The 21,409-nt window shown below is 32.6% G+C and overlaps 1 protein-coding gene across 2 annotated transcripts in view; it reads right to left on the bottom strand.

The window, feature by feature from the left end:
- The window catches only part of LOC126887130 (tyrosine-protein phosphatase non-receptor type 21), a 119,980-nt gene that overhangs the window by 7,218 nt on the left and 91,353 nt on the right, over positions 1-21,409 (bottom strand). For both annotated transcript variants that reach the window (XM_050654485.1, XM_050654486.1), the window contains exons 11-14: positions 15,378-15,596; positions 13,195-13,377; positions 12,770-13,096; positions 9,345-9,421 (exon numbers count right to left, since the gene is read on the bottom strand). In XM_050654485.1, the coding sequence (XP_050510442.1) occupies positions 9,345-9,421; positions 12,770-13,096; positions 13,195-13,377; positions 15,378-15,596 (806 nt within the window). The remainder of the gene's footprint in view (positions 1-9,344; positions 9,422-12,769; positions 13,097-13,194; positions 13,378-15,377; positions 15,597-21,409) is intronic.

Below are 21,409 nucleotides of genomic sequence, written 5' to 3'. Positions count from 1 at the left end.
GTAACCCCCACCCCACCTCCGTGGGGGGTGGTGTTTGGTGCCATTCGGTAGATTTTTGAAAAATATTGAATAGGTGTATTTTGCAGTTTTACGATCTGATGTTCATTTAGCAAAATATCGCAGGGATCGTATTTATAACTTTAATTTACCCCCCACCCCTCTCCCTGGGGTGTCATGAGCCCCCACGGAGGTGGGGTGAGGGATTTAATTTAAAATATTAAATAGGAGCCCCCAATTTTTATTGCAGATTTGGATTCTTTACGTAAAAATAAGAAACTTTTATTCCACATATTTTTTCGAATTATGGATAGATAGCGCTATAATCGGAGAAAAATGATTGTTTCAAATGGAAAATTAAATTAAACAATGAAAAGTCCCCCACTTTATGGAAAACTTAACTTAACCTTTTTCTGATTTTAGCACATACTCTTCACAATCCAATAAGTTCCCATAACGCTCGAGTAACTGCAAATTTAGTATACTTTCCTCCCCTACTATGAGGATTTATTGATGAAAAACATGGATAGTTGTTAACGCACATAACTTTTTTATTATCTCACATAAGTAAATGAATCGAAAAGGAAAATGTTAAGCAAGCCTAAGTCTACAATCAAGTATTAATTCTAATATTTTACATATGCTAGAATATTCCACAGGGTGTTCCAAACTTTAAGAAAAAAATACAGTATGATTGGTACACCCGGTATAAAATGGTATTTACCTGTCTAGCAACAATATTTTTACAACGATATTCTTAAATAATAAGGCTATAACATACTTAAAGAATCACTCAAATCGGACCACTGGTTTATGAAATACGAGACATCAAACATGTCCCATTTTTAACGTGTTCGGCTAATTTTGCCGGTATGTGTATTTCTCACCATTCTGAAGACAATGGACCTGCTTGAATATTTCTGTCTTGCTATAAAGAAAGTTATAAATTGTTTGAAGTAAAAGGTGCAGATTCTTGAACTGCAAAGTTTAATCGCAAAAGTTGAGTGACAAAATTTGAAATTTAGCTGTTCAATTAATTTAATGTTAAAATCTAGAGTACAGAGAACAAAAGGTTTTATAGAAAAAGGTGGTGTAACTTTTAATTTTAAGGAAAACGTGATTTCATTTTTTTTATTTTTAGGGTAAAATTTCGATTTTGACAATGTTTCCCCATCTAAAATTCAAAATAAAACTCATTTTCGTTTTCAGTACCATTAAAAACATAAAGTAAGACCAAAATTAGCCATTCACCACAGTGTGGTTGATATCTCGAGAAATGAGCGTTTTTTTTTTGGGGAGTACCACTCGTCTATAAGGTCGCGTAACTTTTTTTCTGTTGCATATTTTGACTTGAAATTTTCGAGAAAACTTCTTCAGGACCTATGTTTTAATGCTGCGTTGATTAAAATTATAAACTAAAAAGTTTGTCACCCAATTTTTATAAGTTAACAGAAAACTAATGAAAAAATTGTTTAAACAATTTTCCGGCCGCGGTAGCTCTTGGTACCCTTTGGATTTGTTATAAGGAACTTTTTTTTGAGTAAGTTTGTGCAAAAAATAATAATCGGAATAATTTACCTAACGGGGTCGACGATACAGCCTGGACTACACACGGATTCAAAATAGAGAATAAAAAATGGCCTATACCTACCAATCGGGTTCTACTGTACCAAGTTTACAATTTTTTTATCTATGGTACCACATTAAAATAATTATGTTTATCTTATTTTCATTGCAAAATTATCCAAAACAAAGCAGCTAATGGGATGTATAAACCTTTTTTAAGTGGCCTTTTTATTGTCATTTTTTAAATTTATTTATTTAAAATATAATTTTACTAAATAAATGTGCAAGATAATAATATTCATAAAATGCAAGTTTCTACCAAAATATCTAAATATAATATTAAGCTTCAAATCCGGTATACTGTCAATGTTAAAAATGGGCTACACCGGTCTAGCGCTAGCGAATGGTAGTCCGCAAATTTATTCTCATTCGGCTACGCCCATTATTTTTTTTTACTTTAGTCGCAACGCAAAATACTTTTTGTTTATAACAATACCGTTTTAACAATTTTTAACATTTTTTCTTGCTAAAAACTTTGTTAAAAACTTTGACTTTTCTTATAAAATATTGGTTAATTTCAGATCCTAGTGTTGTTAATTAACGTAACAGTGATTTTTTCAAAAAAAGGGGCATTTTTTCAAAACAACCCTAATTTTCGTTTTCAGCACCATCAAAAATATAAAGTATTACTTCTTCATGAATTATATTTTATTTCTGTGTTAGTTAAAATTATAAACTTAAACGTTTGTCACTCAACTTTTTTAAGTAAGCATGAAACTAACGAAATCTGACGACAAAATGTTTAAAAATTAACAACTTCTCTTTTAATGTGTTTAATCATTTTGGACAAACCTCATTGTTATCTAAATGCTTCAAAGATAGCACAGTAAAATTTTCAAAAGGAAATATTTACAGCGACCAAAAATACAGTGAGTTAAAATTGAAAAATCATCAAAATTGATTTATCGCATTTTGGCATAAAATTTGATTTTTGAACATGTTCCACTAATTCTAGAAAAAAATAAACTCCATATTCGGATTCGGAGACCTCGAAAACATAAGGAATGACGAAAATTTGTTATTCACTTTAAAGTTGATTTTTGTGGTCGGTATAACGTAATTTTAGGAGTTGCTGCCGGTCGTCAACCGCGTGCACTATTCAGTCAGTCGACTACGCCCGCTATTTTTTACTTTAGTCGGAACGCAAAATACTTTTTGTTTATAACACTACTGTTTAATCAATTTTTAACATTTTTTCTTGCTAAAAACTTTGTTAAAAACTTTGACTTTTCTTATAAAATATTGGTTAATTTCAGATCTTAGTGTTGTTAATTAACGTAACATTGATTTTTTCAAAAAAAAAAGGGGCTATCTCAGACCCCAAGGGTCTGAGAAATTTTTTTTTAAAAGTTGTGAATTTTAACCAGCTTTCCGTATTTTTTATTGCCATTTAATTTGATCTAATTTCTACGAAATTATTGTAATTGTTTATAAGCTTAAAAACTGCTATTTATTAACAAATAATTTTGTGTACGTATATGTAATTTTTTTTTACTTTTTTTTTCATAGGCTGTTAGTATACATCTTAACGAAGGAAATGAGCTCCGGATTATTGAGATACATTCAGCTATATTAACTGGACCAGCCTCAGAAATTAGCTCGTTTTTCAAAAAAATTTATAAACAAATTCAATTTTGCGAAAACTATTAAACAGATCTCGACCATTTTTTGCACACCATTCAAACACCATAATGTCCTCAAGTTTAGGTATATTTAAACATATTCTAATAAACAATAAAATTGTTATTAACAATATTATAAAACAATGATTTTGTCGTCTGTTTTGCAATAACTTTTTTGTTTATTAACCGATTTTCATTTAGCCTATCTCATTCGATGTATCCTTTTATCCTAAAAAAATTACCTGTGAACGTCAAATCTCTAAATAAACAGGTTTTTAAGTTATGAGCACAAAACTAAGTTTGACGTTTTGATTGTTTATTTAAAAATTGTTCCACTAAAAAATTGATGAATCCCAAGATGGTAGCCCTTTTGTAATATCTCATACTACACATTTCAACTGTCAAACCTCGTCTTTTCAATTATATCGAAAAACGGCTTATTTTTTACTAACTTGATTGGTCTATTACGACTCAATTTAAAAGTCGCATGTATGTATGTCGTTTTATTAACTTATTATACAAATAGAATGGTATGGCTAATTGAAACAAAAATGGCATCACATCTTTAAACAACTTTCTAAGAAAAATTTTTACATATTGTATTTATGGACATATTCCACAAAAATAACTTCTACCTCTTGTGTTTTTATTTTGTAAAAAAGGTGTGAATATTCAGTTTATACTACTTTTAAACAAGGCAGCAGCCAATTAAGTAAAATAGAAATAAATAAATAATTTTCATACAGTTCACATCAGTTCTTACTTACAAATAAATTTTATATATATATATATATATATATATATATATATATATATATATATATATATATATATATATATATATATATATATATATATATATATATATATAAAAAATAACAAACCGTTAAGGCACCTTACTTTGTAACCCATATACACACATCAAATAGTATCTAGGGATATTTAATATAATTTTTTCAAATATTTATTTCGCATAATGGCTAACCTTTAAAGATACCTTTAAATGCATTCTTGAAAGTTGCCCATTACAAGAAAAAAATGAAAAATATTCCGAAATAAAAGCTAGTTACAAATAAAAATTAGTTTTTATGTATTTCCCCTATAAACGCCTTTCTAAGGGTTAAGATAATTATACATTTAGCGTACTACCATCTCTCTGAGACACTCATTAATATTCAACTAAATCTGAGCTGAGATAAATAGTAATAAGTGTCTTATAAAATTAAAACTAATGGTAAAACTATTAAATGCACAATTATCCGAAACCTATATATTACCAAACGACTTAAACAAAATTGATACCGTGGTGAAACCGTCAAATTTTTATAATTTCTTCCCATGGTTCTCTGTTCTAAGTTAGCTAGCTCAAGCCTCTTTGGCCTCTTGAATTCTTCGGTTGAACAGTGCTTTTATTTGGAGACGGCTTGGAGACCTTCCCCTCGGTATTTTTCTTCAACTTTGCCCTAATTTATAAAAATTTTCATCGTGCCTGTTCTTCTAGTAGTGTCCAAAAAATACTGAACATCTTATACTAAACTCAAGGTTGGAAAGAAGAGCACATTTAAATTGGAATCAGCAGAACACTGCTCAGTTATCCTTTTAATTCCAGTTAATTGTATATACACCGTTCTTAGGCGTCAACGCCCTTCGGTAGGGATCTATGGGGGAGTTTCACCGAGCCGCAAGCCCTTATCCCTTGCCGTACTGCTCCCTCATAGGTCGATCAGATGCCCGCATATTCAGGTCTAAGCGCCAGATTCATATTTAGAATTTTATACTGACGCGTTAGCCTTTTTGTTTTCCGATGGCCTGGGCTGGGCTTGAACTCTCGTACCTCACGGCGAAGTGAAGTGCGGGTCAGCCGCTAGTCGCACTGAGCTATCTGATCGACTAATTCCAGTTAATTCATTATGTAATCAAAGTGATTTATTTCTCTGAAACGTTTTTTTTTTTGTAAGCATTTATTAACAATCAGAATTACATATTCTATAAGTTAATTTGATAACAAGTACAATAACTTATATCAACTATAGTATTGTACACTAATGGCGTTATGAGGTACACCCAGCGGTTTCACCTCAGTTTCAGCGAAGATCTATGGGCCATAATCTTCGCAATCTTCTGTTGTTTAGTGGCTGCAGTAGGTGTAATATTAATTGGTTGGGGTGGCCTTTCAATTTCTCGTGGTGTCTGTTGGCTCTTTCTTGAATTACTGTGCTGACTAACGGGATGTTTAGGTCTCTATGAAGGGTTTGGTTGTCAATGTACCACGGGGCATTTGCGATGGTGCGTAGAATGTTTGATCGAGTTCTTTGGATAATTTTTGTATTTGATTTGCTGGCACAACTCCGTAGTTCTATACCGTACGTTCATATAGGTTTGATGACTGTTTTATAAATTAGCAGTTTGTTCTCAATTGAGAGTCGAGATTTTCGACCTATAAGCCAAATTTCTTTCACTCTCAACTCAATTTGTTTCTTCTTCTTTAAAATGTGTTGTTTCCAGTTTAATTTAGAATCAAGATGAAGCCCCAGGTATTTGACAATATTCTGTTGGGGTATGTTGACTTGATTAAGGCTATCTAATAGTTGGGCATTGGTCTTTCCTTAGTGTGAAAGTTATATGTGTTGACTTAGTTTCATTAGCATTTATCTTCCATTTCTTTAACCACTGTCCAATTTGGTCTAGGTGTTCTTGAAGATTTAATACTGCAGCTGTTGGATCGTCTTCAGTTGCAAATATTGCTGTGTCATCAGCGAAAGTTCCAATGGTGGTTTGTGGATAGGTTGGTAAATTGGATGTGTACAGTACATAAAGAAGTATACTACCAGTATACTATCTTGTGGGACTCCTGATTGAATTTTGTTACGATTTGATAGTTCATCCTCCACTTTAGTTTCAAATTCTCTGTGATTTTGATATGATTTTAATAAGTCAAAGTATTTGTTGGATAGAGATTTTTTGATTTTATAAAGTAATCCTGGGTTGATATAATCCTGGTTTTATAAAGTAATCTGCAACGTTGTGCATTAATATATTGTCGTGGTATAAAGTAATCATAACTGCAATAATTTTATGTCAAAAATACGTTGTTTTCGGTTTATCAAACACACATGATAAATTCAGTCCAGCAAACAAACCCCTTGTTTCGTATGTCCATGGGCACATCATTTTAGGATTTTTGAACCATATTTCATTAAATTTTTAAAATATATTTTTAAATATAAAAGTACAACATTAAAAAATGAGTAATTTTCGTCAATAAATAAAGTTAAAGAATAAAGATAATATTAAAAATTGTATAAATTATTCCTAGAGATTTTTGATGACTGTATTTTAACTAACAATAAATGACCATCAAATAAAACAGAGCCTACGGTTAATTTTTAAAATTTTAGCGATTGAAAAGTCCCTTTTGATTCTCATAGTAAGAGTTTTCAAGCAAATACATATACATAAATAAATATACTATCAGTTTCGACTGATTATTGTCATTGTTTAAAAAGAATAGTTGATCAACGCAATGAATCAATTTGTTTGATTCTAATTGAGACAGTCACCAGATGTCATCACCATTTCTGTCAGGGTTGCAATGTCAGGCGTAACTACGATAAATTCAAAATGCATAGATACCAAGTTGGATACGATCCCATTCATAACACACCAACTCGCATACAGTCGGAAAAATGAAAGAATACCCATGAACGATCATATCAAGCACATATTTTGGATTTGCTGCCTTTTTCTATAAATAACACACAAGAGATAGATTATTAAGTGTTGTCTACTAAGCAAAAACGTTATCCAAGACATACGCAGTTACATATTTATAATTGACAGAGTGAGACGGCGATACAATTGTTCAACGTAGTTATATTAATTTAGTAGAAAATTTAAACTCACACTTGACTATTTCTGTACTTCTAATGTCATTCTTAGAAAAACATTCAATATCAGTAGAGATAATGATTGTATAAACTACTATTCGAGTAATCGTGCTGGTCAACTATAATCTGACAGATTCAATTTCGGTCACTTTGACAGTGAAACTTGGTTAGGTTCGGTAGAGTTTATAAATTTTAATAATCAGTTGTATTTACTTGAATAAACACAGTTCTTCTAAAAGCTATTTTGATATTATATTGTATTTTTGGTTTGGTAAGTATTTATTTAATTAAAATAAGTCAATAAAATTTGTAAGTAATCATCTGTCAATATGGTTAACTTCTGTCTATGAGTTTGCCAAACGTGTACATATTACTCTGACTTTTCAATCATAGTGTATAAAATTACAGATTAGTATATCTTTACGAATGTACATTTATTTGCAGATAATGTCTGGAAAATGATCTGGATACCAAAATGATCTGAATTAATTAAGTTTACTTTCATTTAAGTCACTTAATGCAGCTGACATAAACGACATTTTTTAAATTCCTGTTACTATTTACGTCCGGCAACTTTAACATGGAGAAATTCATAATACTATATTTGATTACTCATTATTTTTGTGTTATTAATCTATATCAAATAATGAATTACGGTAGTAAAAGTAACATTTATTACCAATAAATAAATATATAGGTATTATCAGAAAAAGAATAACATCACAAAAAATTTTTGACACATTTACGTAGCGAAAAATCGTACGGTGGGGTAGTAGTCACATCCGTTTTTTTACAGTATTAACTTAGTTTAGATGTTGTTTTGACTAGAAATTTTTGATTTGATTCGTATGCATATCATCGATGACGCATGGGTATTCTTTCATTTTTCCTACTGTACATATTAAGAAAAATAAATATATTGAAGAATATATTTAGAAATTGAATTATTGATGTCATGCTATTATATGTATAATGTATAGTAGCATGCCATCATTAATTCAATTTTTAAATATATATTCTTCCATATATTTATTTTTCTTAACATGTATGCGAGTTGATGTGTTATGAATAGGGTCGTATCCAACTTGGTGTCTATGCATTTTGGATTTAACATAGTTACGCGTTACATTGCAACCCTGACAGGAATAGGGTGACATCTGGTGACTATCTCAATTAGAATCAAACAACTGTTCTTTTTTAAACGATATAATTTATAATAAACTGGGAGAAATCATTTATGAATAATAGGCAGTGTTGTCCGATTGTTAAATATTCCTTTCTGGACAATAAATGTGATCCAAGCCGATGGAATTGCATTGCAAAATAGTCATTCGATAGCTACGATATACAGCACTCAATGTTGGATAGGTAAGGGCAGAAATATTATTATATTAATGAGTAAAATGAAATTTAAAAAAGGATAAAATTAATAATGAATAAATTTGTTCAAATTGTCAAAATGAGTGAGCATAGATTGATGATATTAGAACATGTTTAAGTGCATATTTAATGGAAAATGTCGATGAAACGATTCTAGAAGTCAAACTAAATGTAGCTTACATAAAACTAGAATTGGTAAAGATACATGTTGGTAAAGGGGACTTACTTGGATCATCACATCAAACGAATATGGGGCGATTAAGAAAACGCTCGCAATGTATGGTAAACAAAATAAATAAAAATAAAAAGATGTAAAATTTCACCAAATTGGTTGACCACCAACTTTTTTTATAATTGAACATTAAGCATCTAAAATAGACAAAATTGTCAGAACAACATTACATAGTTTGGGTTTTGCTTTTTACTAAAAGGGCTAAAGGCATTTTAATAATTTTAGTTAATCTTCAATATTAAAAAAATACTATTTAATAAAATTGAGGAGATATATCAAGAAAATATTTAAAAATTAACCGAAAGCTTTCAAAAACATTTTTTATTATACTTGGGTTAATTTGTCATGACAGCAACTTTGGTTTATTTTGCAAAACTTATAACTCATAAAAAAATTCACTCGCGTAATAATTATTCTTTGTAAATGATCGAATTATGTATCACATTTCAAAAATAAGCTTCTAAATCTAAAAGATCATCTCGTTTTAATACAATAAAATATCATAAAAATTGCACGCACACAAAACTGGGTAAACAAAACGAAAAGTGCTATATTAACCTAGTCTGTTTAAGATAATGTATTAGCAGTGAATAAACAAACCGATATTGCGCTATTGTTTGTATCATATAGGCACGTTGGTGGCGCAGGAGACCCACGACTCTTGGTATGCAGACCTCCTGAAAATGATAAAGTAACAATTATATAAAGAACCTGTAATTCTGATAAAAATTAATTAAAAATTGTCAATTTTTAATTGGTTTGTAGTTGACTAGCAAAAGTTCAAGTTTTTAATCTAATAGCACATAGATTAAAAACTTAAATGAAACTTTTTCCCTGCAGATGTCGCTAGGACATCCATGCCATTTCGTTCGTTGCAATCCGTGACGGCACGAGAAGTATTATTCTACTTCATTCAGAGAGAAGAGCATATGGATCTCCTGATGAGGGGATAAGAAGCCCCGAAACCGGTAGAGATCTTTGCTGTACTCTCTGATTGAACTAGAAATGTAATGCGACTGCGGTTTCGGGTTGCAACTAAATTGATAATGCTTATTCATTTTTAATTAATATATAAATACTAGTTTTGATGGGAAATAAGGTTTTTTTTCTATCACGAGGTTTTTTCCTGGGTTTTCCCTCGTGATTTACTATGGAATCTCTAACGCGAGAATTTTACTGTCACCGTTGCATGTGGTTGTCTTTTTAAAGACAGATCACATGTTATGTTTCTTTTGTGACGGATATTCTTGAGTTGGGGTTGATTTCATGTAATCGAATGAACTATCTTTCAGTAAAGTCATCCCAGGAGAGCAACTCATAAATATTGGCAATATCATTTTAAAGTCTTCTACTTTAAAATGTATAATAATATATGTCTGAATTGCCGATATAAATGAGTCAGATTAAATAAATTATTAGAAGAATGTTTTAATAAGCAACAACATTTTTGTTTAATTCATTAATATTTTTTGTATTTTGACAAGGGCATCCGATTTGGACGTCGAAACGTTAATAAAATCATTTTTTTAGTAAAATTGTGGCTTATTTCCCATCAAAACTAGTAATTATAAAAATGCCACAAGAAAATAGCTTCAGAACAACATTAATATATAAATGTTTTTTTAATAATTAATATGATATTATTTTGTACGCGTGTTTTACTAAACAGCCTAAAACGAAAGCTTCTTTTTAAGTTAATAACGGGAGAGGAAACAGTCATTAACAAATTTTTGATAATTTTGTTTATGAATCTATATCAAATTTTAGAAAGGTTTGTACACCCTAATTATTTTCTAATCAAAATGTATTTGTTTGTTTATTTATCTGTATCATTTTTCTATTAATATATTGAATTTCTTAGTATTCTCCTTCTCATAGGCATCTTTCAGTGCGTCACAGTTTTCGCTTTCTTTCTAACTCATTAAGTTGGAAGTAACAGAAAAAAAGGTACGTCCGAGATTAAAATCATTTATAACATTTATTCTAGTTGTTGATAGATAGAGCTATAATCGAACAAAAAATTATTTATGTATTATCTACAAGAATAAAAAACGCTAAACGCCGTAAAAATGAGTGGCGCATACAATATTCCAGCTACAAAAGATCTGATATGAATATAACGTGGCGCGAAAATGTATGTTCATTTTGATGCAAAACAAAATTCTAGTTTTATTTTAAAAGATTTTTTCATAATATTTGCTCAATTTGAAGTAAAACGCGCCACAAAAGAGTAACTTTGATACAGTTTGAATTTTGAAACTCTTTTGTGGCGCGTTTACTTCAAATTGAGCAAATATTATGATATATCAGATCTTTTGTAGCTGGAATATTGTAATCGCCACTCATTTTTACGGCGTTTAGCTGTTTTTTATACTTGTATCAGGAGTTTTTCAAAGTTATTTATAAATTAAATGTATAAAGTTGAATGCAATGTTTCTCGATTACACGTTAAGCTTTATAAATGGTCGCCTTTGTCGCATTATCTCCCAAATGATCTAGTGTCCATCGAATGTACACTAGAGTTTGTTCTATTCGAAATAGATTGAAAAAAATATTGGGATGGTCGGTAAATATACTCGGATTACCCGTTGCCAGATCAAATTTAGCGTCGTAACCACTACAACTACATAAACAATTTCGGGAATAATCGTAAACTGGATTATATTTTTGCAGCTTAATAACTTCTAAACGGCTTAACCGATTTTGACCACCAAACATGAGTTTGAAACGTACTGACAAGTAGTATCTGATGCATCTAAGGTCAAGTATGATAACTGAAGCTATTACAGGAATTATTGAGCTTGAAAAACCGTTTTTCCCATAGGCAATAGATTTGATCATACTTATGAAGCCTATAACTTAAAAATTCGAATTTTCCCGGATATGAGGTATACACCGTTAGATTCGTCTAGAGTCCTTTTACAAACGCTCAGTTACTGGCGCAATTCGTAGGTTGAAATTTTGAGTAATTGTCGAAAAACCAAAATTTTCAAAGTTTGTTTTTCAGTTTTTCGGCTATACTGAGGCGTGTGTATGTCTGATCCTGACGGCTTAGACACCATTTGAAAGCATAACTCAACACTATTGATATGCCATTTTGTACCTACCAAGTCCTATCCTATAGCTGGCTTATGGTTGGTCAAAATTTAAAAACTACACCGGTTCTGAATCGGCCCTGACCCCCTCTTCAAACACAGAAAAAAAATCAGATCGGTTTAACTTTTCCACATACATACATATCCACAAACATTTTCCCTTTTTTAAATAGAAATTGAGTCATATTTCTGAGCTCGGTAACTTTTGAATGGTATAACCGATTTTCAAAATTAGACATGCGTTGGAGTGGTAATGATCAGTACTATTAGAAGACGCAAAGGTCTGACTTAAATTTTCGAAGTTTTTATAAGTTTTGGGGACTAGAACGAAAAACAGACTCTAAATAGGAAGTATTTTCCTGAAGTTTAAGATGGGAGTTGGCCCAATTTTCAATTCAGTCAGATTTAGAAAATCGAAAATTTCGTGTACATAATTATAGTGTCGCGTGTAGGGGGGTGTGTGTGTGCGCCACTGACGAGAACTGCCGTTCTCTGGTAATACGACTATAATTTGTACAATTTATAAAACTATACAAATCAAAGAACATACCTTTTTATAAATGAAATAAACACAATTGATTTAATTTCTATACCAAATTACGATAACGATTCTGACAACTGTCAGTTTTAATTAAAACGTCATGCTATGATATGATTCTCTACATTCTTAAAATCATATATTACATCATTAATGACACACTGAAAGACTGAAAAGAACTTTAAATTATAGTCGTATAGATGTAATAGGTAAACCTAAATCTTTTTTTTTCGGTTATAGCGCCATCTATCAACAACTGGAATAACTGTTATAAATGTGTATGTATCACGGACGTGCCTTTTTTCTGTCACTTGCGTCACACTGAAAAAAGCCTCTTAGAAGAACCATACATATCTGTTTTGTTTAATATAGTATTTGATTTAGTAACATACCTGGTTATGGTCAACAGTATACAACAACAAATCACATAAAATGGTAAGTCCTGTTCTTCCGACTCCTGCCGTACAATGAACGAGAATAGGTGGATTTTTGTTATGCCCCGGTGGAATTTCTCCCATAGAATGTTGATGAACGGACTGCATCTCTTCTAGAAATCCCAAAAAATGAGCAACAGAATTTGGACAGCCTTGATCGCCCCAGTCCGTGTAATGTAGATGCCATATTGTACGATACCTTCTTGAAGCTACATGACACAGTCGTACTTTACTGGTAACGCAGTGACCTGTTTTCTGTGAGAACTCCCACCATATCTGGTAGTCCTATTAAAAGTCATCATATCAATTAATGAAACATTTAACTTACATATCAAAAATAACAAAGTAAGACTATACATCATGATTGTAGACAAAATAGTTACCTGATCAACATCAATACACCTCTCCCCTGCGTCAGGTAAATAAGTTATATCTTCACTTGGATCTGTAAGCTGCACCATTAAATATACTTCAGCTTCCCATATACACTGCCAAAAATGAGGTAACGTTTGCCTTGTAGGACCTTGAGCTGCTATATAAAATCTTTGTTTGCTACCTACAGTTGCCTGAAAATTAAAAACAACTGATAGGATTATCGAACTTGGGATCGGTAATTACATATTTCAAATCCTTAAATCGCTACTAGGCCTGGATCCCGCGTACCAAAAAAAAGTTTATTATAGCAAAGCTGAAAATTTATTAATAGCTTAACGGTGTCCGGTCGGACAAACTTTGATGTACGGGAACACTGGAACAGGGGAAGTTTTAATTGTGGGACAGTTTAAAAATTTGGAACGTCGGATTACGAAAACGCCCCATGTATTTTGTCGGACAGAACTTCCAATTGATTTGTTACCCTTTCATTAAACTGTCATGCAAAAATCAGCCTGCTATTTACCACCAATATAATTCCTGTCATTTGACAGGTTCTACGTGTCGGACTTATTAAAATGCCCAACATAGTTGTCGGACAAACATTTTTTCATATATTATATAAATTTTGTTATTGAACAAACTTAAAAACAACCTGCTGGTTTTCACAAACATAAACTTACCAATGTTCCACAATAAAAATCACGTTCCACAGTTAAAACTTCCCCTGTTCCAGTGTTCCCATACATCAAAGTTTTTCCAACTATTAGGGACCGTTAAGATATTAACAAATTTTCAGCTTGATATTAAAAAATTTTTATTGGTACACGGTTTTTTGTTTTGATCGAGAAGATTTGGAGAAGTTCTCGACTACCGGTAAAGGACTCGTAAAGGTCGGTACACATATGCGAGCCGAACTGTTCGCGAACGCTATATTCGTATAATTTGTACGGCGGGACGAACCGCTTGCGAGCTGTTCTTTTGTCGCTCGTCACGAACCACGGCCTGTCGGTTTTTGGGACGAACACAAAGTATATTCGCAAATCAATTTGGACGACGTTCGCAATGATGTGGTCTGTTCGTGTCGTCGCATCGAGATTGTGTGAATGACGTGTTCCTAAGAGATAAGAAATGTGAGGAACACAATGTAATCAATACCCAAATTACAAATTAAATGAATCAATAAACTTCACACAAGTTGGTTCGTAGTTGGTTCATCGCTTTCCAAGGATCGTGATGAATTCGCTGTAATATATTTTCAACGAACTGTACGAACAGTTCGGCTCGCATATGTGTACCGACCTTTAGGTTCCAGAGCATCAAGAACAAAGGTGTCCTTATATAAACCCACTGAGGTGGCCTGTTGTCATTAGTATTGGTGAAGCGATATCAGTATGAAATTTCAGCGATAATTTTTAATGCAATTACAATCTGGATTATTGGTGTTAAAATAAAGTTAGTTAATGCACGTTTGCTTCACTTAATCTCTAAATCGACGGAGAAACGTAAGAATTGGTGTCAGAAATTGGATTAGGTAAAAAAAATGTTTTCAAGAATTTTTATGGTGAAAACAAGAAACGAGGCCAAGATGGAGGAGATTCGAAATTTGATTGTTGCAATGTAAAAACAGCCAGAAGAAAAAGGAAAACGTAACAATTGGTGTCAGAAGTGGGATAAGATGATCTGAAGACACTGCCCCGGCTGTTGGCCGGCCAATTTGAGAAATATATCGACCCAATAGCTGATTTTTTAAAACAAAAACGTAAAGGCCAAAGTGTTACAATTGTGTATTGGTAGGCCACCTTTAACGTGATTGCAGACAACGCATAAGATCATAGGACAGAAAATCGATCGACAGGAAATCCCCACAATACAAAGGAATTCGAAAAACTAGAAGAAGCTAACGTCACGGGGCGCACGTTGGCTGCTTCGCCCCAAGCCATTAGATTATCAATATCTTTAGCAGAGCAATATCGAGACATCCCATATTGGAAACAGTGACAGATGAAAACATAACTGTTTATGGAGAGAAATGTGTACAAATCGAATTAAACTAATAACTTTTTGGGCAAAAACTAAGGCTTAAACATAAGAATTAAACTAAAGTTTGCATTCAATGTTATTGTTTTTAGTGCGATGAATTAGATATTATGTTAATAAAAGTTACGAATTTAAAGAAAACCTTAATACTTACTGTGATGTGAGATGCATTGATGTATCCATATTTATTATTTTTTGTAGGTGTAAGCCTTAATCTATTATCTTCGTATGGAAGCACGTCTTTAAATCTATTGAAAGCTGCATTTTCAGGTAAAAGAGCGGTTTTGAACTCAGCGTTCTGTTTTTTCTTCGGAATTTTATCAAATTCAAAAAATAATTGACTATCTGCTAGTTTGTTTTCTAACAGTTGGCACTGCAAAATAACATTGAGAATGTTAACGTAAATTCATTATGTTTAATTGAAAATATCATTACTCTACTTTGTACAAGACGCAAATGAATTTAAAAAAATCAGAACTGAAAGGAATAAATTAATAGTCAACTCAATAACATATGTCCAAAGTACAGACCAAAAATCTTACATGAGACGTTGGTTCAACTATTTAATAAATGCTTAAAAGGACAAAATATCCCTGATGATTGGAATGTTGGATACATCAGCTCAATATACAAGAAAGGGGATAAACGCATATGCTCTAATTATGTATAGAGGAACAACTGTTACCAGCTCAGTAGGGAGGTTGTACGGTCGAATAATAAAAGAAAGAATAGAATCAGAATACGAAGGCATGAAAGAACAAAGTGGATTTCGTACAGGAAGATCGTGCACTGATAATATATTCGTTCTGCAGCAGGTAATAAAAAAATGGAAGTCAAGGAATCTAGGTATCTACCCACCTATTGTTTGTAGATTTATAGAAGGCATACGATACGGTACCTTTAAAAAAACCGTTTCAAACATTGACGAAAGTAGGTCTTAGTAGAAAATATGTCGATGCTATCGCAAATATATACAAAAATGCAAGACGTGTCGTTAAGGAAGGAAACTTTATATCTGAATCATTTCCAATAACAAAGGGGCTTAAACAAGGATGTTGTGTGTCTCCATCTTTATTTAAAATATATATATTCAATCATCGCTAGAGCAGTGGAGGAAACAAGTATCCGGAATGGGAATAGACATAGGCGGTGGTAAATGTCTAATAACTTTGTTTTTCGCAGATGATCAGGTAGTCGTAGCGAATGATGAGGAAGACATTGACTACATACTTAAAAAACTAGAGAAAGAATTTGAAAAATGGGGCCTCAATATGAATATGTCAAAGACAGAGTATCTTAAAATAGGGGATGATGAAGCAGATTTAGATATTAGAACCACAAAAAGATGTAAAGAATATAAATATCTCGGATCTATAATATCTAAAGAAGGCATTACCAAAAGATACATCGAAAACAGAAGCAGCAGGGCAAAAAAGCGGTTAACATTCTAAGCTCTTTACTTTGATCTAAATATATAAGACCAAAAACGAAATTGACAATCTAGCGTACCTTGGTAGAGCCTATTATGACTTATAAGGCAGAAGTTTGGCAGATCACGAAAAAATATAGAAAAAGAATAGAAGTAGTAGAAGTGGATTATCTAAGGAGAGCGTGTGGTATATCCAAAAAGATCACATCAAGAATGAAGATATTAGAAGGAGGACAAATACGGTATATTCCAGTGTAGATAGAATTGAAATGAGACAACTAGTGTGGTATGGTCACGTGAAACGAATGAATGAAGATATATGGCCAAAGAAAGCTTTAAATTACATACCACAACAAAGAAGAAGAAGGGGAAAGACTTCAGTTGCCTGGGAAGAAAATGTACGGCACATCATGAGAGATAGAGCCATCAAAGAAGACGAATGGATGGACAGAAAAACATGGCGGTCGAAATGCGAGAAGCGGCAGAGGCTGTAGGAATCTCGCTTATAAACAGATAGACAAACATATATAGTATTATAATAAAGTTTCTTTTAATTGTCTTCCTTCCCACAAACCCTACTATTAGAGTTAAAACAACTTGGTGGTGGAACGATGAAGTGTAACAGAAAGTTAGAAAAAGAAACAGGCTGCAAAGAGGTATTAAAGGTCTAAGAGAGAAGAAGATAAGGATACAGACATACAAGGTAGCAAAAGGGAAACATAGCTGTTGTTGCTGCAAAGCTGTATAAAGGGTTTGAAACACCCGAGGAGATGAGAAGGTTATACAGCATTGCTAAAGCAAGGGACAAGTCATCATAGACTTGACTCACGTGCGGCAGATTAAGAGTGTTCATAAAAAAGTGTTAAAATCCGAAGTTGAAATACGGCAAAGAGGATATGAGTATGTTCTTTAAAAAGTTGCTAAATGAAGAACACCCGAGGAGAGAGAGGATGCGAGATCAAAAATAAGAATATAATTAGGGGAGTGCATATAGATTTTCACTTCGGAAAAAATCAAACAAGATAGAACTTTTTGTAATTTCATTAAGAAATGTTTAATAAACAACATATCAAAAAGTTCTACTCGAGAAGTGGGTGCTTCATTTTTTATTAAACAAATGAACTACGAAATTAGATGTTTTTTAAATAACTCCGAAAATATAAATTCTAAAAAAAACTGACTTGACCATTGAAAAATTCAGAACATTTTACAAAAAAAAAACCTTATATAAAGAATTTTCTCAAATTAAATCTGTATCTTCTATAATTTTTTATTTATAACGCTAACGTCACCCTTCTCCCAAACATTGGCGCACTGTAAACTAGCGTACGGCGAAGTGCACGATTGAGTTATTTTAATGTAATTCTTCAACTAATGGATCAAACGGCATTTTTATAATTACTAGTTTTGATGGGAAATAAGCCACAATTTTACTAAAAAAACGATTTTACAAATTGAACATAAAAGAAGAATAATTAAGCTACCTTATGGTTATAATAAAAAGATACAAAATGTATGGGCATAAGTACTGTGGTGGCGGAAAGTGAGCCATACATGAATTTTGTTTAAAAATGATTTAAAAATGTGTAACTAATACAATTTTTCTTATAAAACCCCCTTAATTTTGCACAACTTTCCTTTCAAGCATCTTACTAAATGATATTTCATTCAAAAAAAATCTCTAAAAATTTAATTCAAATGATATGACGTCTCAAAAAATGTAATTTTTAAAATCTTCGTAGTTTTATAGAATTACCACCACTTTACGATGGTATTACTCAAGTTTGAACAGATCTATTAGAGTCTTATAAGTGCTTTTTTAAAGCTTAGGATGTAATCTTTAAAATGCACTAAATTATTTTACTTTAGAAATGAAATAGACTATTTCTTTTTGAGAAAATTAAGAAAGATAACAAAAACCGAAAATTACCAGCTAAAAAAATGTTTATACAAAGTGATCAAAACTTTTTTGATTCAACAATAATAAATGTTCAGCAAAAAATTTTTTAGCTCTTATACAGTGTGTCTGCGTAACTTGGAACCTATTGATAACTTTTTTATTACCAGCTTTACAAAAAATAGTTATTATTTATAAAATACTCTGCATCGTCTATAATCTAAGATGCAATCATCAAATATCAAATTTAATTAATTTTATACGAGGTATGTCAAAAAAAAAATGAATTTCACTCAAGAGTAAAGTACTGTTAAATTTCAGAATATCGAAAATTGTTATTAAGAAAAAATGTTTGGAATTAAAAAATTTGTTTTAGTGTTCAATTACATCCTTCTAATTAAAATATTGTGAATAATAAAGGCACTTAACTCTTAAGAAAAATTCATATTTTTTACATACCTCGTATAAAATTAAAAAAGTTTGATATCTGATTACCCTGGGCTAATTAGCAAAATTCATGGAAAAGTTATTTACCAGCAATTTTATTGCTGGAATCGAATTATAAGATCCTATATATTAATAATATAGGTATGCAAAGTCCGCAGATAGTGTGCTACTTTTTTTATAAACAAAATGGCGCCGACAAATCGTATTTTTTTCAATTATTGCTCTATAACTCCGAAGATTTTAACTTTACAACAAAAACACCCAAATAAAAATTCACCGCAATTAAATTCTGCATAGAGATAGGTTTTTCACGATTTGCTCTGACGAAAATTTTCCTCGGAAAATGCGGGTTTTCCTAAAGGCGGAGATACATATGCGCTCTGCTCGGTGTGCGAGCCGCTCGCGCGCAGCGTATTCGTCAGATTAGTACGTGTTTTCAAGTGACGCACAAACGGCACGCACACGGCGCACCACGATCTAAATTCTGTCGGTTTTTCAACAAACGCTTTGATGGTTCGTAATACGTATTTGGACGGGTTTGCGAGTGGTTTGTTGGTTTTGGCGCGCACGAGTTGAATATTTGTTAGTAATGGAATGGTCGGAATTGTCGGAAGGAAATTGATGTTTACCGTGGAAAATCATTATTGTGGGATCCTCAATAAAGAACCATTTACTTTAAAGAAACAACTTAAATCCGATCTGAACGGAAATAGAAGCTGAAATAAAAAAATGTACATGCGGACCTTTTTAAAAAATGTTAGTTCATTGTTGTACTAAAAATAACATGTATTAAAAATAAGATTTACTATTTTATTTGGGCATAAGCCACAATTCGAGTTTGAAATCAAGTTTACTTGACCTTTCGACTTTCACTTCGGAAATAGTTATCAATATCAAAAAACATTCATAAGCAGATATATATTATGTGTCACCGGAAAGCGAAATAGGTAACGCACGACTTGGAGAACCTATAGTTTTCTAACTTCGTTTCTGGTGAAGCAACACAGTTGAAACAAGCGGATATAATAATTGTGTCACCGGCAAGCGAAAAAGGTAAGGCACAACTTGGAAGACCCAATAGTTTTCTAACTTCGCTTCTGGTGAAGCAACAGAGTTGGAACAAGCAGATATATTATAATTGGGTCACCGGAAAGCCAAAAAGGTAACGCACAACTTGGAAGACCCAATAGTTTTCTTACTTCGCTTCTGGTGAAGCAACGGAGTTGGAACAAGCAGATATATTATAATTGGGTCACCGGAAAGCCAAAAAGGTAACGCACAACTTGGAAGACCCAGTAGTTTTCTAACTTCGCTTCTGGTGAAGCAACGGAGTTGGAACAAGCAGATATATTATAATTGGGTCACTGGAAAGCCAAAAAGGTAACGCACAACTTGGAAGACCCAATAGTTTTCTAACTTCGCTTCTGGTGAAGCAACTGAGTTGGAACAAGCAGATATATTATAATTATGTCACCGGAAAACGAAAAAGGTAACGCACAACTTGGAAGAGCCTATAGTTTCCTAACCTCGCTTCTGGTGAAGCAACGGAGTTGGAACAAGTAGATATGTTATAATTGTGTCGTCGGAAAGCGAAAAAGGTAACGCACATCTTGGAAGAGCCTATAGTTTCCTAACTTCGCTTCTGGTGAAGCAACTGAGTTGGACAAGCAGATATATTATAATTGGGTCACTGGAAAGCCAAAAAGGTAACGCACAACTTGGAAGACCCAATAGTTTTCTAACTTCGCTTCTGGTGAAGCAACGGAGTTGGAACAAGCAGATATATTATAATTGGGTCACCGGAAAGCCAAAAAGGTAACGCACAACTTGGAAGATCCAATAGTTTTCTAACTTCGCTTCTGGTGAAGCAACGTAGTTGGAATAAGCATATATATTATAATTGGGTCACCGGAAAACGAAAAAGGTAACGCACAACTTGGAAGTACCTATAGTTTCCTAACTTCGCTTCTGGTGAAGCAACGGAGTTGGAACAAGTAGATATGTTATAATTGTGTCGTCGGAAAGCGAAAAAGGTAACGCACTTCTTGGAAGAGCCTATAGTTTCCTAACTTCGCTTCTGGTGAAGCAACTGAGTTGGAACAAGCAGATATATTATAATTGGGTCACCGGAAAGCGAAAAAGCTAACACAGGGCTTGGAAGAACCTATAGTTCTCTAATTTCGTTTCCAGTGAAGCTACGCAGTTGAAACAAGCAGATACATTACAATTGTGTCACCGGAAAACGAAAAAGGTATCGCATGACTTGGAAGTACCTATAGTTCTCTAATTTTGTTTCTGGTTGTAGGAATAAGCAGATATATTATGGTAGGGGAGCAAAGTATGCTAAATGTGCAGTCACTCGAGCGCTTTGGGGACCTATTGGGTTGTGATTATTAGGTCCTAAAACCAAAAA

Source organism: Diabrotica virgifera, chromosome 6 (assembly GCF_917563875.1).
Source record: "Diabrotica virgifera virgifera chromosome 6, PGI_DIABVI_V3a".
NCBI lineage: Eukaryota > Metazoa > Arthropoda > Insecta > Coleoptera > Chrysomelidae > Diabrotica > Diabrotica virgifera.
Note: the sequence above shows the minus strand (reverse complement) of the source record. Positions and strands in the feature narration are given on the sequence as shown.